This window comes from Toxorhynchites rutilus, chromosome 3 (genome assembly GCF_029784135.1).
Source record: "Toxorhynchites rutilus septentrionalis strain SRP chromosome 3, ASM2978413v1, whole genome shotgun sequence".
NCBI lineage: Eukaryota > Metazoa > Arthropoda > Insecta > Diptera > Culicidae > Toxorhynchites > Toxorhynchites rutilus.
Genome location: NC_073746.1, coordinates 212,366,943 through 212,385,023, shown reverse-complemented (window position 1 = coordinate 212,385,023; position 18,081 = coordinate 212,366,943). Strand labels below are relative to the sequence as shown.

The following is an 18,081-nucleotide window of genomic DNA, read 5'->3' as shown; positions in this document are numbered from 1 at the left end:
GTCTCTTTTGAGGCCAACTTAGTATCACCAAGAGCGTTTTGCATGGACCGGAAGAGATGATAATCACTTGGAACCAGGTCCGGACTACACGGTGGGTGCAATAGGACATCCCATCCGAGCTCCCGTAGCTTCTGGCGGGCCATCAAAGATGTGTGAGGCCGAGCGTTGTCCTGGTGGAAAACAACACCATTCCTATTGATCACTTCTGGCCGCTTCTGGTCAATCGCCTGCTTCAAATGGCCAAGCTGCTCACAGTAGAGAACCGAGTTGAGGGTCTGGCCATAGTTGAGCAGCTCATAGTGGATGACTTCAACGATTTTATCGGTTTCCACGACGATTGGCCTACCAGTATGGGGTGTATCTTCGACAGCCACTACACCAGAACGAAATCTATCAAACCAACGCTGTGCTGTGCGAATCGTTACAGTATCGGGTCCATAAAGTACACGATTTTTTTCGGCCGCCTTCGTTGCAGTTTTACCTCGCAGGTAGTAAAAACATAAAATATGGCAAATTTCTTGCTTGGTGGACTACATCTTTGACGCGCTATAACTTGAGACTGAAAAGGACAATCACAACACTGTCAATACGACACTTGTAGCACAGATCGTCGTCTTTAAATAACCGTATAGTATGACCCGATGCGATAAGTACAACACAAGATATGTTTAAGTGTTGCCATATATTGACAATATACGACATTTCTTTTTCCCCAACCCAATATTTACCTTACAATCCCTAACCCATCCAATGGACCCGGCAGTATCCCAAAGTTGGAGAGTTCCTGATTATAATAAAATACAAATCTTCATTTCTCATATCCTCCCTCTCATCGAACTACCACGGTTTGAAGGCGAATGAAGTCCTGAATGAATGGCTGAAATTCCAGGATTTCTTTTTCTCGCTGCTTTACGCATCGTCAGAGATCTCCTGCATAAAACAAATGCAGATATTATGGTTCGCCTTGCGAGGCAGCGCTCTCAAGTTGATTGAGCTCTTAACAATTACGGCGAATAATTATGAAGTGCTTGGGGAGCTCTGCTGCATCGGTATTCAAGTATCTACATATTAAAAAAGAAGGACCTACAGTTTTTGATGGTCCACTCGAAGGTGCAATGAAAATCTGATGTAGGGCTACGTGCTGTAGTGGAAGATTTCCAACAGCATGTAACAATACTGAACCAGCTTGGAAAACCTGCAGCAAATTGAGGCAGGCTTCTCGTTCAATCGCTTTGCTCAAGAGTCGACGATCACATCTTCAAGAAATGGAAAGAATTTGCTTGAACAAACTCGAGCTCGAACTCTAAAATTACTTCATATTTGGCGTCGTGCACAAATTACGTAACGTTAAAAATACGGATCTTGGATACCCTCCCCCCCTTCGTAAAGCAATTTCCTATCTCTTGTCCACATTAAGTAATGCAACTTCGACCCCTCCTCCCTCCCCTTCTTCTCGCGTTACGTAATTTGTGCACGACGCCTTTCGGCTGAACAGTCCACTCCTCTGTCCCAAGGATAGCACTATTCCTCTATCAAGAAACTAAAAAATTGGAAAGTTTTTCCCATCTTTCTGACAATTCATAGTTCCCTTTGCGGAAATAATCGGCCGGTTTGTCGGTTAACCACGAATCGATCCAATTTTCCACTTCATCAAAATTGGAGAAGTGCTAGTCAACCAGGTTATGTTGCATCGATCGAAAAAGGTAGTAATCGGACGAAGCAATGTCTGGAGAATACGACGGGTGAAATAGGACCTCCCATTTCAGCGTTTCCAAGTATGTTTTTACCGGTTTCGTGATATGCGGCTGAACATTGTCGTGCTGCAAAATAACTTTATCGTGTCTTTGCTCGTATTGTGGTCGTTTTTTCTTCAGTGTACGGCTCAAACGCATCAATTGTAGTCGGTATGGGTCCCCCTTAATGGTTTCATTCGGTTAGAAGCTCATAGTACACCACACCCAGCTGGTCCCACCAAATAGACAGCATAACCAGCATAACTCACTTTTCATCGCCAGTAACTATTCGATGCAAAAAAACCCTTTTATGTCGTTGGAGCAGTTGTTCGCACGTGGAAAAACGGCGTTCGACGTCTCGTGGCTTCAATTCATACGGCACCCAATGTCCTATCTTTCGGATCATTCGCATTCCTTTTAAACGATCGGATATGGTTTGCTGAGCTACTTCAAGTGTATCTGTAAGTTCTTGTTGCGGTTGTAACGGATCTTTATCGAGTAAAGTCTCCAATTCTTCATCTTCAAACTTTTTTGGCGGTCCGGAACGTTCTTCGTCTTCCAAGTCAAAATTACCACTTTTAAACCGTGCAAACCACGTCTGACACGTTCACTCAGTTGGAACATAGTCACCATAAACTTCCATCAAAATGCGATGACTTTCCGCAGCTTTTTTTTTCTTCATATTGAAGTGATGAACACTTCCCGCAAAAACACTCTCGAAGTGGCAAAAATTATGTTGTTTACGCTTCAACTTTTTGACATATACTGAAAAAGACGCGCAATCACAGTAGCTTTCCAACGAATGTCTGAAAAATTTGATTCACTGGAATAATAATCAAATTACGCCATCTGTTGTAAAACTTACCGGTACATCTAATACATTCTCTCACTCAGATATTAAAGTCCTTGCCGTTTTCTTGCATCGTCAGTTTCGGTTTCGGTTTTTGTATTATAGAGACTATACACTTTATAGTTCATTCCCCCCTAGCCTTGGAAAAAACCATTTCGGATAACTGCTTGCATTACAAAAATGGATTATTGCTACCAATTTTTTATGCATTCAGCTCGATACCTGGTGATGAGACCACTTTTCAACTAAAATTTAGCAACGCAAAGTTACTTTGCGTTGAACAGTTGAACTGCGGAAGCTACGGCAAAACAGTGAAGCAACTACGCTCCGTTGTTTGCACGTTGTAATCTAAGGAATCTAAATTCGCTAGATGTTGGCAATCTTTGTTGACTCAGCCCTCTTTAGAGCCACCAAATAAAATCTAGGGATTCAAAGTTCCCTAGATGCTTGGTATTAAGGGTAAACGAAAATAAGGGATGATAAGGGGCGAGACCTAAACATATATTTTTATCACCTCTCGGGTAGCTCATACGGCGCTTTCGCCTTGCGTGCTTCTCACGAAAAAGGTCCAAGTGCAATAAAATTTCTACTTCTATTCTTTCACCCAATGCGCTATCTTTACCATGTGCACTTGCGCTGACCTATGATTTATTGTCCTGACGCTTAATTTGTTTGCGTCATAATTATGCGCCGATTATCGCGTGCGTTTAGCGTCCTATTTCTTCTGCCCAATTCTTGCTTGGGGCTTGTTGAGTCATAAATCTCTGGCGTGCTTATCTTGGAAGCTATATAAAAAAAAATGAAGGAAAGGAATAAACATGTGGTTCCCTCATGCTGGCATTATTTTGTTTACATTGATTCTTTTTTATTGATTTCAAAGGCGCCCGTTGCGCTTCAATTTAGATATTTAATTATTCTATGTCCGGCCCTGCTATCTAAGCTGGGTCCGTAACAAACGTACTGGAATCTCTATCCCGTTGCGAAGAAAGTGGACATCGTCAAGTACTTTGAGTCCGCCGGTTAAGCCCGTTTCGGTATCAATTGTATCCTTACATTTCTGCAGCTGAAGCTAAAGCAGAAAACGGTGTTTTGGCCGGACCTGGGTTTCGCTCATTACGCGAAGAAGTCGCTGGGGGAGATGAACCGCTTGAAAATAGATGTTTTTTCTCGAAGTCCGCCGACCCTCCGAACGTCCCCCGTTTCGTCCCATCGAGAATTTCTGGGCAAACCTGAAGCGGGGGATCTACTCCAACAATTTTGTGGCTAAAACGAAAACGGAGGAGAAACTAATAAATAAAGCTAGGAAAGAACTGTAAATCATGCCAACAAGTATGTTTCCGAACAACAATGGCGAAAGTTCCGGCCAACTGTCGGAAGTAACATGGTCAATAAAATTGTGTTTTATGGGAACCTTGTTCCAATAAATTATCTTTTGTATTTTGTTTTAGCACCATTCGAAAATTTTCCATTTTTTAATGCAAGCGTTAAACTTTGCTCATGCTTTATGAAGGGCAGTTTTTGTTTTCGCTCGACGCTCGCCGGCAACTGATGTTGTCTCGATTACTCGCCAAACCAGATGATCGTAAGTGACGATAACGCCACGGTTCCCGCTTTTGTAGTCCGTGTTACGGACAAACATTCCGGTTTGCACAAATGTATGCGGGTGCTAAAGTGTCTCCGGTTTGCATGAATCGTTAATGATTGAGTGTGAAGCTTTAAACATTCTCATTTCATTCGCTTCTCGACTTGAAATTTATTTTTCTATTGGGGAGGGTACACAAATTACAATACAGGTCGGACTCGATTATCCGGAGACTCGATTACCCGGAATTCGATTATCCGATTTTTGATTTTTTTTAATTTTTAGATCAGAAATTTTAAACAATTTGTTAATATGCTTTATAAATTTGATCATTTGAACAAAATTGAACGTGGCTAGGTAGAGGAGGAGGCTGGAATAGGGGTTGTTCCATACAATTAGTTTCGATTATCCGCAGTAGATTTATATACGTAGAAATTTCTAAATTAAAATGAATACTTGAATTAATACTTAAGCATACGTAATACAGTGATAGACATTCGTTTAGCCGCATTTGGAAAAAAAACTTGAAACACTCACAAAACAACAAGGAATGTTCTTTTTATCGGGATACTTATTTACTGTAGTTGTAGTATATTTAAGTCAATTTTATTGAAAGGACGAGCGTCACAATCACACACGCACAAGGCGGCGTCGGTGGATATGAACATTCAAACGTCGGTTTTTTCCCGAGCATACGTTTAGCCGCAGGGCATAAAAATCAGGTTTATAATCACCAAGCCTTTATCTGTCTTTTTTGAAAAAATACTTGGGAATGTTCAATTTACAAGGTTAATATTAGATGTGAAACGTAAGAAGTTGGTCATATTAGTGATCTACGTAGAATTTAAAGGAATGGCGAAAGGTATTGTATTGACGGAAGAGGGGCGGAAAATAATAAAGATATTCAGTGAACAAAAGTTTTCTAATCGCGCGATCGTAACAAAAATTGGTCGATCTGAGAAAATGGTACGGAATTTCTTTAAATAGTGCCTGAAATATGGGATAGAACGACCAACAAATGGGAACACCAAAGTTACTTTGCGTCTTAAAGGTCGAATAAGACACGAGGCAACCAAGAAACGATGTCCTGCTCATACATGAAGGCAGAATCGGTTGTTCCAGTAACAAAGAGGCATATTGCGCGCATCTTGAACGTGTCACCAAACATAATGTGGAAGAAACCTCAAGGGAAGCCGAAACTGACCACCATCCATAAGCAGAACCATCTCATTTTCGCCCGGCAATACATGGAATAGAAACTAGAATGGAGAAATGTTGTATTTTCCGGCGAAAAAAATTCAATTGGATGGCCCGGACTGTTACAGTTGCTATTGGTACAATTTAAGTCTACGGAATGTCGTGAGATCGAAGCGAAACTTTTGGGGGCGGAAGTTTGACAGTGTGGGGAGCCGTTTCCTATCACAGCAAACTTCCCATTTGTATCATTTTGTTACGATATTATCGCGGAGTAAAATTAATAAAACTTGTTTGGCAAATAATTATTTTATTATTTATAATTATTATTTTTTCCATGTGTATCAGAGCTAAAGAGCTAATGAAAATGGTCATCCCAAATTTACGAAAGGGACTTCCTGAAAAATGTTGATTCCGACTAAACGACTCCACCCTACAGCCGGTTATATGTCTATTCGTGGGTAATTTCAGAGTGACTCTCCGTGAAATTACATTCTAAGGTATAAAACGTTGGAAGTTTTTCGAACGACGGTTATCCGCGATGGGAACTCTCCTTTAGTTCAACATTACACTACAATCATGATTGTTATGTGGCAAACCATTTTAATTAAAGTTTTACATTTATTCTACCATTACAGATATGAACAAAACCGCCACCAACACACGTTTCCTGATCTCACCCCGGATACAATACATGGAGCAACCTCTTTGACCGGTTCGAGTCAATCAATCTGCACAGCATTTGTAAAGCAAGCTACACACACACACACACTCAACATCTACAATACACCGTGTTTGATTTCGTCTGGAGATTTGATGCCACAACCTAACTTCCATTTGATTTAAAAAAAATCCCGAAGTGTACACGCACTTTTGATTCCGTTTGCTTCCTTTTGCGTGGAGTTTTATCGATTATCGATTCTCTGTTTTTGGGTGGTGACTCTAATCCTACATTTACCATCACCTGGGGCATCTCTCCAGGCCCGTGTGGTTCCAAACAACAACACTCGCAACTTTTTCAACACCTTCCGGCATTCACCGGTACTGAATCTTCAAATAGAGAAGAAGCGGCTCGCCCGACATCTTGCTTTATCCAACCTAAACCACACATAAAATGATGGCTGTTTTTACCAAACTCTGCTTACCCGATATTGTGAAATTAAAACGCTAGTTAGTAGAGCCTCTGTCCTTCCCTGTGTTCGAGGAGGTCATCTCTAGAGTTTACTAATTTTATCGTTTTAGGTACAATATCGTCGGTTACATTACACAGGTTTTACTTAATTGTTAGATTCCTTTTTTTTGCAAAACCAACTTTTTTATTTAATTCTCATTAGAAGTACACTCGTAAGGGTTAATATAAGAAATTGATAATTTTAATAGCAATTTTGGGAAAGCATTCATCATTTTCGCGCTGCTGAATTATTTCATAATTCTAAACATTTGAGTTTGCTAATATGCGTAGTATTAACCATCTAGAAAGTTAGTTGGAACCCCCTTAGAGAAAGTTAGAAGCGTTTACATAGTAGAGCCGCTGTGACTTTTACTTAACGTTAACCTCTTTTTTTTCTGATAGTCTGTACCAAGCAATTATTTATTTCTACATTCGGAAAATCTCGCTAAGACTCCACTTATTTCACCCACCACCACAACCCATTCCTTCCTCTGTTTGCTAAGTAAACTCCATCAAAAAAAAAAAAAAAGAAAAAATGGAAGCATTAATGCCTGAGGTTTTGTGGCTCGTGATACTGGGCTTTGTAATTGCCTTCATATTGGCATTTGGCATCGGTGCGAATGACGTTGCTAATTCGTTCGGTACAAGCGTTGGATCCGGAGTGTTGACGATACGACAAGCTTGCTGGCTGGCGACCTTCTGCGAAGTGTCGGGAGCTGTTCTGATAGGTTGGTCAATCAGATTGGGTTCTCTGTGACTGTATTTAATACATCTGATTTATCTCTGCAGGATACAAAGTATCGGACACGATGCGGAAAGGCATTCTAGACGTTGAAATGTACAAAGGCACCGAGACGGAGCTCATGTTGGGTTGTTTGTCAGCGTTGGCTAGTTCAGCACTGTGGCTCCTGGTGGCGACATTCTTGAAGCTGCCCATTTCCGGTACCCATAGCATTGTGGGTTCGACTATCGGCTTCAGTTTGGTCGCTCGTGGAATGCAAGGCCTCAAGTGGAATACGCTTGGGACAATCGTGGGCTCGTGGTTTATTTCACCGGTGCTCAGCGGCATGATGAGTGTTTCGCTTTTCTGGCTGATCCGCAGATTCATCTTGAACGCAAGGAATCCCCTCAAAGCTGGCCTGCTGTCTCTACCATTGTTTTACGGTGTCACACTCGCAGTGAACGTGTTCAGTATCGTGCATGATGGACCAAAACGTGAGTCTCACAGTAGAGCTAAGAAAATATATATTTTAGTGTGCCAATCAAAATGGTTATCTCGAATTTTTGAACGGGACTTCCTGCAAAATGTCGATTTGCACGATAAAATACCCTATGACGGACTTCGCGCCAACTCGTCTATGGGATTGGCATGACCCTCTCAGAACTTAATGAAACTTTCTGGGCGTGAAGACCTTACCCTAATTAAGCAACTTGGCATACTTAGTTTTCCGAAAATTTATCTAGACTAAGATATGGAAAGGGCCTTAACCCTCCTGTACTCGCGTGCAAAGTCATAACACGTATACTCGCGCACGGTGTCACAGACCGAAACTTGAACTTCTCTGTAATGTTGCCATTGTGTATTTTTCAGGCTTTATTGGCATTTATTTGATGAAGAGGGTATGATTGAATGAAAAAACTCCAAAAAATATGTTTTCTTTGTCTTTGTTATGTTTTAATAGTCATCTAATTCAGCCTCCTCAAAACAGAGTAATTTTTGATACTCCAACACAAATAACGAAATTCGAATTTTTCACTGTTATTAATTAAAAGTAAGCAACTGAATATAATTCAGGGAAGTATAAAGAGCTATAAAATAACATAAAAACGTATTAATCGGTTGTGGTTTCATTGGAGTAAGAATCAGAACATAGTATAACTGCATGCTCGAAACAAACATATTGTTTACATTTCATGCAGTTGTTGCGTGTTTTTAGGTCTTTTATCGAAGAGAAGTATGTATAACGACCTTCTAGATAATTACCAGATGATAAAGGTTCTGGAATATAAAGTTTGTATATTTCTAATATTCTTTGTCTCTGTTTTGTTCGTAAACTAATAATTAATGCCTTTTTTTAGATGGGACATAAAAAGATGATATAACAGAATTTCTAGGAACTTCCCTTTCTTTTTCTTGTGTTCTTGTCGATATTGTCCAATATAAAAAAATATCCCCGAAACTGTAACTGTTGAAAATTACTATAAGCTACCGATTAGTTTATAGTTTACTATTTACAATTCTTACGCAAGTGAAATTCTTTCACAAGGGTGTATATGTATGACGATTATATTTAGCGAAAAACTATACGAAAGTCAAAACATTTATATTTTGCTTTTGAACGTATGAATCTAACGACGAATAGTTAATATATGGATCCGTTCAATCCAGTTACCACATTCGTCTTCGTGAAGTCGAGGCCGCCGGGTGTATTTTCTCCCGTCTGGTGATACCGTTATCTTGTGATACTGTTGTGATACCGTTACTTTCGCTGCTGGTGAAATAATTGTTTCACCCAAACGGGATTTTTGGACTGCAATAGTGTGAAGCAAACAAAGCGGAAGGAAGAAGACCTGCATCGCGGGCGCTGTGTGCTGGCGTGTTTATCGCCATATCATCGTCATCGAAATCATCATCGCACTGTGGAGCCATACACCGTTGCAGCTGTGCTGTACGATCGACACGCGGTTCGCTGGGAACCGTTCTAATTCAACCGCACGGGTGAGCGATATAAGTATATTTTTTATTAGATTAAGGTTTTTAGTTTAAGAAATAATCAGAAAAAAAAGATTGAGAAATCACTGAAAAACTGTACATCTGCCACTTTATATGGCAGAATGCGGAGAACCCGTTGACATGGAGATTGAATCCACTGTCTGTCCCTCCACATCTACGGGAGGTGGGAAGTCGCTTAAACGCGTTCCCCCTTCAGAAGAAGTCTTTTCGGGGGAGGAATTAACCAACCTAAACAAGCCCCCCTCAAGAAAATTTGCAAACCTCTCCTCTGCACCCCCTCAATCTCCTGCTCCCGTTCCTCCTCTCGCTCCCGTTCTCGCTCAACCTCTCGCTCCCACCCAACCCTGCTGTTTCCGCTTCCGCTCAACAATCGACCCCGCTTTCCTCTCCTGTTGTGTCTCCACCCCGTGTCAAGGTTTATCCAGAAAATGCAACTGGAACTGGCCCATGGGTTGTTTTCTTCTGACCTAAACCTAAAGGAAAATCTCTGAATGTCATTCAGATCATGAAAGATTTGACAAAAAATTATTCCTCCGTGGTCGAAATTTCCAAGGTTCGCCCGAACAAACTGCGTGTTGTCGTGGCTGATCGGAAGCAAGCTAACGCTATTGTTGTCGACAAGCGGTTCATTTTAGAATATCGCGCATACGTGCCCTGCCATAACGTAGAAATTGCGGGAGTGATTACAGAAACGGGTCTGACGTGTGAATTTATTAAAAAAGGAAATGGAAAGTTCAAGAAGCTCCCCTCGATGGAAGTCGAGATCTTGGACTGCCGCCAATTAGGCAAAGTCTCCCAGAAAGGGGGAGAAACTAAATTCACGCCGTCCGACTCGTTTCGAGTAACTTTTGCTGGTTCCGCTCTCCCTGACTACGTTATGGTGGACAAATTGAGACTGCCGGTGCGACTCTTTGTGCCAAAGCCCATGACTTGCAACAAATGCAAGTCAGTTGGTCACACTTCAGATTATTGTGCCAACAAGGAGCGCTGTGCAACTTGCAGAGAGCAACATGTGGGGGAATCCTGCAGTGCGACTGAGCATAAATGTCCATATTGCGGGGGAACTCCACACGCGCTCTCAGCTTGTGAAACTTATAAGAGTCGCTGGGAGAAACAGAAGCGCTCTTTAAAGGAACGCTCGAAGCGCACATTTGCGGAAATTTTAAAGGGCGCTTCTCCACTGACCCAACAACAACTACAACCAATCTCATCACACAATACTTTTTCCTCGTTGCCAGTTGATGAAATGGAAGCGGACACAGCTAGCGGGGACACACCGTTTATTTCCAAAGGGAATCCCCTGCGCAAGAATGTGACCACTCCCAAAGTTCAAGAACAAGTCCCCCCGGTGATACCCCCTGTTAGCTTGCCTAAAAAATCGAGTGCCGCGGACAAGCAAAATCAGGTTCCTCGTGGCTTCCGTGGGAATAGTTCACCTTCGAACGACCCAGCACTCGAGGGGACATCAAAACCCCAACTGTCCCTATTTTTTCGTCCAGTTCAACTTCCCAATCGGGATTTATAAAGTTGTCTGACCTTCTGGATCAAATCTTCAAGTGTTTTAATGTTTCCGACTCCATCAGAACCATTGTCATCTCAATGCTTCCAGTATTAAAGACAATTTTGCAACAATTGATGCAAACATGGCCCCTCCTTGCAATGATTATCTCTGTTGATGTCTAATTTAAATAGAGAGGTCGGAGATATCACTGTTTTACAGTGGAATTGTCGTAGTCTCATCCCTAAATTGGATACATTCAAATTTTTAATTCATAAATTCTATTGTGATGTTTTTGCTCTGTCCGAAACTTGGCTTTCTTCGCGAGATGATCTCTCTTTCCATGATTTCAATATTATACGCTTGGACCGTGATGACAGATACGGATGGGTGCTATTGGGGATCAATAAGTGCCACTCATTTTTTCGAATTGACCTTCCACCTATTGGAGGGATTGAAGCTGTTGCTTGTCATGCAAACATCAGAGGAAAAGACCTCTGTATTGTCAGCTTGTATTGGCCTCCGAGAGCTGCGGTTAGCCACAAGCAACTTGTTGACATGTTCTCACTTCTTCCTGAGCCACGATTGATCTTGGGAGACTTCAACTCTCACGGAACTGCCTGGGGGGAACAGTACGACGACTATCGTTCATCGTTGATATATGACCTTTGTAACAGCTTCAATATGACCGTTTTGAATACTGGGGAAACAACACGTGTTCCTAAACCTCCTGCTAACCCAAGTGCTCTTGACCTCTCGCTTTGCTCGAATTCACTATCGTTAGATTGCAAGTGGAATGTAATCCAGGACCCCAACGGTAGTGATCACTTGCCAATCAAAATTTCCATCACCATTGGGTCGAATTCTTCTGAATCTATAAACATGGCATATGACCTCACAAGACACATTGACTGGAAAAAGTATGCGGACGCGATTGCTCTAGCCATCAATTCCAGAGATGGTTTACCTCCATTGGAGGAGTATAACTTCCTTTCTCGTTTGATCTATGACAGCGCAGTTCGCGCTCAAACGAAACCCATTCCAGGTTCCACCATTTCCCGAAGGCCTCCCAATCTATGGTGGGATAGCCAATGTTCCAAGCTTTATATAGAAAAATCGAATGCATTTAAAGCTTTTCGGAAACGTGGAACTCCTGAAAATTTTCAAACGTATTTAGCCCTTGAGAATCAGTTCAAAAATTTGATCAAAGGGAAAAAACGTGCTTTTTGGCGAAATTTCGTGGGAGGTTTGTCACGAGAAACGTCAATGAAAAAATTATGGAAAGTGGCTCGAAACATGAGAAATCGCTCTTCAACGAATGAAAGCGAAGAATATTCACATCGATGGATTTTTAATTTTGCACGACAGGTTTGTCCCGATTCCGCTCCCGTGCAAAAAATTGTTCGAAATATACCACAAGATAGGTGCGATCTTGATTATGAGTTTTCGATGGTAGAATTCTCTCTTGCTCTCCTTTCATGTAACAATTCTGCTCCGGGATCGGATCGAATTAAGTTCAACTTGTTGAAAACCTCCCTGATGTGGCGAAAGATCGCTTGTTGAATTTATTCAATCGGTTTCTGGAACATAATATTGTTCCAGATGATTGGAGACAAGTACGAGTTTTAGCTATTCAAAAACCCGGAAAACCCGCGTCCGATTTCAATTCGTACCGCCCAATAGCAATGCTGTCTTGTATACGGAAATTGTTGGAGAAAATGATCTTGTTTCGCCTTGATCGTTGGGTTGAAACGAATGGCCTACTCTCAGATACACAATATGGGTTCCGCAGGGGCAAGGGGACGAATGATTGTCTTGCGTTGCTTTCTTCAGAAATTCAAATGGCTTACGCCGAAAAAAAACAAATGGCTTCAGTATTCTTGGACATAAAGGGGGCCTTTGATTCAGTTTCAATAGAGGTCCTGTCAGACAAATTACACTCTCGGGGTCTGCGCCTCTATTGAATAATATGTTATATAACTTGCTTTGTGAGAAACATTTGAATTTTTCTCACGGGGATTCGACAGTAAGTCGGGTCTCCTACACGGGACTCCCCCAGGGCTCATGTTTAAGCCCCCTTTTGTACAACTTCTATGTAAGCGACATCGACAATTGCCTTACATAAAATTGCAGCCTAAGACAACTTGCAGATGATGGAGTGGTGTCTGTCGTAGGATCAAACGAATCCGACCTGCAAGGACCCTTACAAGATACTTTGAACAATTTTTCAACCTGGGCCATTGGGCTAGGGATCGAATTCTCCACGGAGAAAACAGAGATGGTGTTTTTTTCTAGGAAGCATAGACCAGCAAAACCAAAGCTTCAACTTTTGGGTAAACCGATCACTCATGCTATGTCATTCAAATATCTTGGGGTCTGGTTCGACTCCAAATGTACTTGGGGGGCCCATATTAGGTATCTGAGTAAAAAATGTCAACAAAGAATAAACTTTCTCCGTACAATTACCGGCACCTGGTGGGGAGCCCACCCCGAAGATCTTATAATGTTGTATCGAACAACTATTCTCTCAGTGATGGAGTATGGCAGTTTCTGTTTTCAATCAGCTGCCAAAACACACCTCATTAAACTTGAGCGAATTCAGTATCTTTGTCTCCGTATTGCGTTGGGATGTATGCCCTCAACGCATACCATGAGCCTCGAGGTTTTGGCAGGCGTACTCCCACTAAAAGATCGCTTCAATTTATTATCTCTTCGGTTCCTCATCCGGTGTAAGGTTATGAACCCATTGGTGATCGGAAATTTTGAGCAGCTGATCGAGCTAAATTTTCATTCTGGATTCATGAGCTCATATCATGAATTCGTCTCCATGCAGGTTGATCCTTCTTCGTATATTCCCAACCGTGTTTGTTTTCCTGACTACATCAATTCCTCTGTGCATTTTGATCTGTCCATGAAGCAGGATATCCATGGAATTCCAGATTATCATCGATCGGGGATCGTTCCTACGATTTTCGAAGCAAAGTATGGGCGTGTCAATTGTGATAATATGTACTTTACTGATGGGTCCTCTATGAATGAGTCCACAGGATTTGGAGTGTTCAACAATTTTTTTAGCACCTCACACAGTCTTCAGTATCCTTGCTCAGTGTATATTGCTGAATTGGCAGCAATACACTGGGCGCTGGACAGCGTCGCCTCACGACCTGTTGAACACTATTACATTGTAACGGATAGTCTGAGCTCTGTCGAAGCTATCCGTTCAGTGAGGCCGGAAAAGTACTCGCCGTACTTCCTTGAGAGAATACGAGAAATTTTTAGTGCTTTATCCAGACGCTGTTATGTCATTACCTTTGTCTGGGTCCCTTCACATTGCTCAATTCCGGGTAATGAGAGGGCTGACTCATTAGCAAAGGTAGGTGCAATTGAAGGCGAAATTTATCAGCGTCAAATCGCCTTCAATGAATTTTATTCTTTAGTTCGTAAAAATATCATCGTTAACTGGCAACGCAAATGGAACGAAGATGAATTGGACCGGTGGCTCCACTCAATTATCCCTAAGGTTAGCCTCAATCCGTGGTTCAAAAGTCTGGACTTGAGTCGGAACTTTATTCGCACCTTCTCCCGACTCATGTCCAATCACTGTTCGTTAGACGCGCTGCTTTTTCGTTTTAATCTTGCCGACAGCAATCTCTGCGGTTGTGGCCATGGTTACCACGACATCGAACACGTTGTTTGGTCGTGCGAGTTGTATCTTGTCGCCAGATCGAATTTAGAAAACTCCCTTCGGGCTGGAGGAAAGCAGTCCAATGTGCCGGTGAGAGATGTGTTGGCTCGGTTAGACCTTGATTACATGTCCCAAATATATGTTTTCCTTAAAGCTATCGATCTTCGAGTGTGATTGTTCATACATCCTTTTCCCCTCCTTTTCGTCCTTCGCGAGCTACCGGTTCCCTTCCTACTAACATTAGAATAAGTTAAATTGTAAACACATATTAAATGTAAGGATAGTTTTAAGAATTGAGTGTGAAGTGTCAGTGTGAATGAGAATGTGAATGTGAATGTGAGTGCGAGTGTAAACACACATCTCCTTACATCCCATCCTTTTCCTAATGAAAATGTGTCACCCTTCTAAACTCGAGTCGACCGCGAGTAATCGGTTTCCTATTTCATTAACCATAGATTTAAGGAAACAACATGTTGATATATGCTAGTTGAAATATACTTAAGAGTTTGGCTTCATTAAACTTATGTAACTGAGCCTGTAAAAATAATCGGTTTAATAAAAAAAAATTCACGGGCACGCGCAAATCCAGTTACAAAAGGGACTGAAATCAAATAAGAATAGATATAATTAATCCATCGACCGTTTTCTTACCGTATACTACCAAAACGTCAGAGGTTTGCGGACGAAAACAACCGAGTTAAGATTACTACTCTCAAGTTGTGATTATGATGTTCTCGTGCTGACAGAGACTTGGCTACGTTCAGACATCACCAATCCCGAGCTATCGTCGGACTACTTCATCTTCAGATGTGATCGCAGTATCAGTTCGAGCCAATTCTCAAGAGGTGGGGGAGTATTAATTGCCATTAAGCCCAGTTACCAGTGTCGAATAATTTCGCTTCCGAGATGTGATCAGCTTGAGCTTGAGCAGGTTATCGTACGTATCCCTCATGCGCATCGTTCGATTTACATTATTGGCATATATCCACGACCAAATTCTAGTCCAGTTTTATATTCCGATCATTGCGATGCTGTTCAAAGAATCTGTAACATGATGTCTGATGACGACATCGTTATGACTCTAGGCGACTATAATCTTCCTAATCTAAGGTGGTATTTCGATGAAGATATTAATGGCTATCTCCCCTCTAACTCATCAACAGACCAAGAAATAGCGCTTACTGAAACAATTTTCACTAATGGGTTGACACAAGTAAATGCGGTAATGAATTCCAACGGAAGAATCCTTGACCTTGCGTTCGTGAATGCAACAGATCTCGTTGAAGTAGTAATACCCCCAATCCCGCTACTCAAATTAGATGTCCACCATGAGCCATTTATTTTACGACTTGACACACAGTATAACGCACCAATGCTCACTAGTTCTAATGTCGATGTTCTGGATTTCGACTTCAGACGATGCGACGTCCAGCTTCTAAAGGAAAAAATCTCGTCAGTTAACTAGGATTAGGATCTACAAAACTGCTTATCAGTTGACGAAATCTTAGCCCTGTTTTATGAGACACTGAATACCATCTTCGAAGCAATAGTTTCCCTTCGTCGTCGTCCAGTCAACATCCATCACAGGAAACCTTGGTGGACCAATGAGTTGCGTCAATCACGAAATAGCCTTCGAAAAGCCCGCAACATTTTTTTCAACGACAGGACTGACGAAAACAGGCGCATTCTGCGTCGTAACGAAAGCAGCTACAATGAACTCCTAGCTTCAACTTACAAAGCATACGTTGATAGACTACAGACCAAACTGAAGCAAGATCCGAAGCCATTTTGGAGTTTCATCAGAGCACAAAAAAACCGAATACCATCCAACGTCGAGTGTTGCGAATCTACAGCCAGTACATCATGCGAAGCAGTAAACTTATTTGCCAAATTCTTTAAAAGTGTTATTATATAAAAAGTATTTGTTACCATATACGTTATATCTTTATTTGTATCCAATCTCCATGCGACCTATCGCATGGAGTGCAACTACAGAACTCACTTACAACTAATTACAAAAGTCTTAAGCTAAACTTCCAAACGATTGTGTAGAGTTATTTTCTATTTTCCACTGGGAGGAGCCATGTTAAACAAAGGGGAAAGACCAATCAATCGAATGCAGTGTTCGATGTGAATGGGGTCAAGAAAAGAAAATGCTTACTGCGCTCGTAAGCGCGCATATCGATTTCATGGGAAATCGAAAAGTGTCACGACGACTTCATATATGGTCACGTAATTCATTAGAATAGAATTGGGTTTGTTTTGGTTTATTGCCTTCAGCAGCGCGCGACATGATGTAAGAATGCATTCATATCGCTAGCGCATGCTGCTAGTTTTTATGTGTGAATGCGGGGGAAAAGAATTTAACGAAATTGTGCAATTGTGCTTGAGGAGTGTTTCGTGAGAATGATGAATATTGAAGTTCTTGCACATGAGTCATGAGTATCATTTGTTGAGAAACAATTAACTCCTTGTGTGGGGAAAAAGATAATTAATGGGATTTGAAATGGGATTTAAAAATGGGATATGGAATCATACTACACCATCCCTCTTCGGGAGAATGATGTAATAAAAATGAAATCATTCATGATAGTCAAAATTTGAAATTACTATTCCTTGGCTTCTCTTAGTGTTACACATTTTTGATGCTGGTAGTTATAAATGTATTTGTATTTTCATTTTTTTTTACGATTTAGATATTACATTTCTTGCGCTAAATATGATCTTTAAATTTCAAAGGTTTACAAAAAAAATATGAAGTTTTCTTAGTTTTATTTTTCCAGAGATTTTATATATGTATTGATATAAATTTAATTTTGATTTTTATCTTGTTGAATTTTGATAAGTCTATTTTTGTGAACTATCATTGATTGACTTGTTTTCGGATTTTTTATTTTACAATTTGGATCTAACAATTCCTCTACTAGATAGGGTCCTTCGTAAAATGGATCCAATTTTCTTCTATTTTCTGCTTTTAAATAGACTGATTCATTTACTTTTAATTAAATTGGGTTGATGTTGTTTTCTGCTGCTATAGTTCTTTGTATCTTTTGCTCGATTAATTTATTCCTTGTGATTTCATTTGATTTTTGTAATTTGAATTTCAACTCTTTACTGTATTGCTCAAAATTGTCTACTCCGAACTCGAAAATTTCTTGAGGTAACCTTGCTTTATTTCCAAATATTAACTCATGTGGAGTGAATCCATGTTCTGAATGTGGTGTAGTGTTATAATTAAATGCATAAAATTTTAACCAATCATCCCAATCAGATTGGTGTTCATTAACAAAAGATCTTAGGTATTCGTTTAAACACCTATGATTTCTTTCCAAAGAACCAATTGTTTGTGGGTGATAAGCAGTACTGAATTTTTGTTTTATTTTCAACATTTAACATATTTGTTCAAAGATTTCATTATTATATTCTGTTCCCTGGTCTGAACGTAAGACTAAAAAGGTTCCATAGGTAAGTATGAATTCATTAACAAGTGCTTTAGCAATAACACTCGCTTCTTTTGTTGGTACCGGACTTAGAACAATATATTTTGTTAAATCACATTGAATACTAACCGCGTACCTATTGTTATTATTACTTTTAGGTAGTGGACCTATTGTATCTATAGATGTAATTTCAA

General features: G+C 40.7%; 1 protein-coding gene across 3 annotated transcripts in view; it reads left to right on the top strand.

Moving 5' to 3' along the window:
• LOC129774667 (sodium-dependent phosphate transporter 2) overlaps positions 1-18,081 on the top strand; it is a 101,588-nt gene that overhangs the window by 67,701 nt on the left and 15,806 nt on the right. For all 3 annotated transcript variants that reach the window (XM_055778497.1, XM_055778496.1, XM_055778499.1), the window contains exons 2-3: positions 5,998-7,258; positions 7,320-7,745. In XM_055778497.1, coding sequence (XP_055634472.1) covers positions 7,066-7,258; positions 7,320-7,745 — 619 coding nt within the window. In that variant the 5' untranslated portion in view covers positions 5,998-7,065. The remainder of the gene's footprint in view (positions 1-5,997; positions 7,259-7,319; positions 7,746-18,081) is intronic.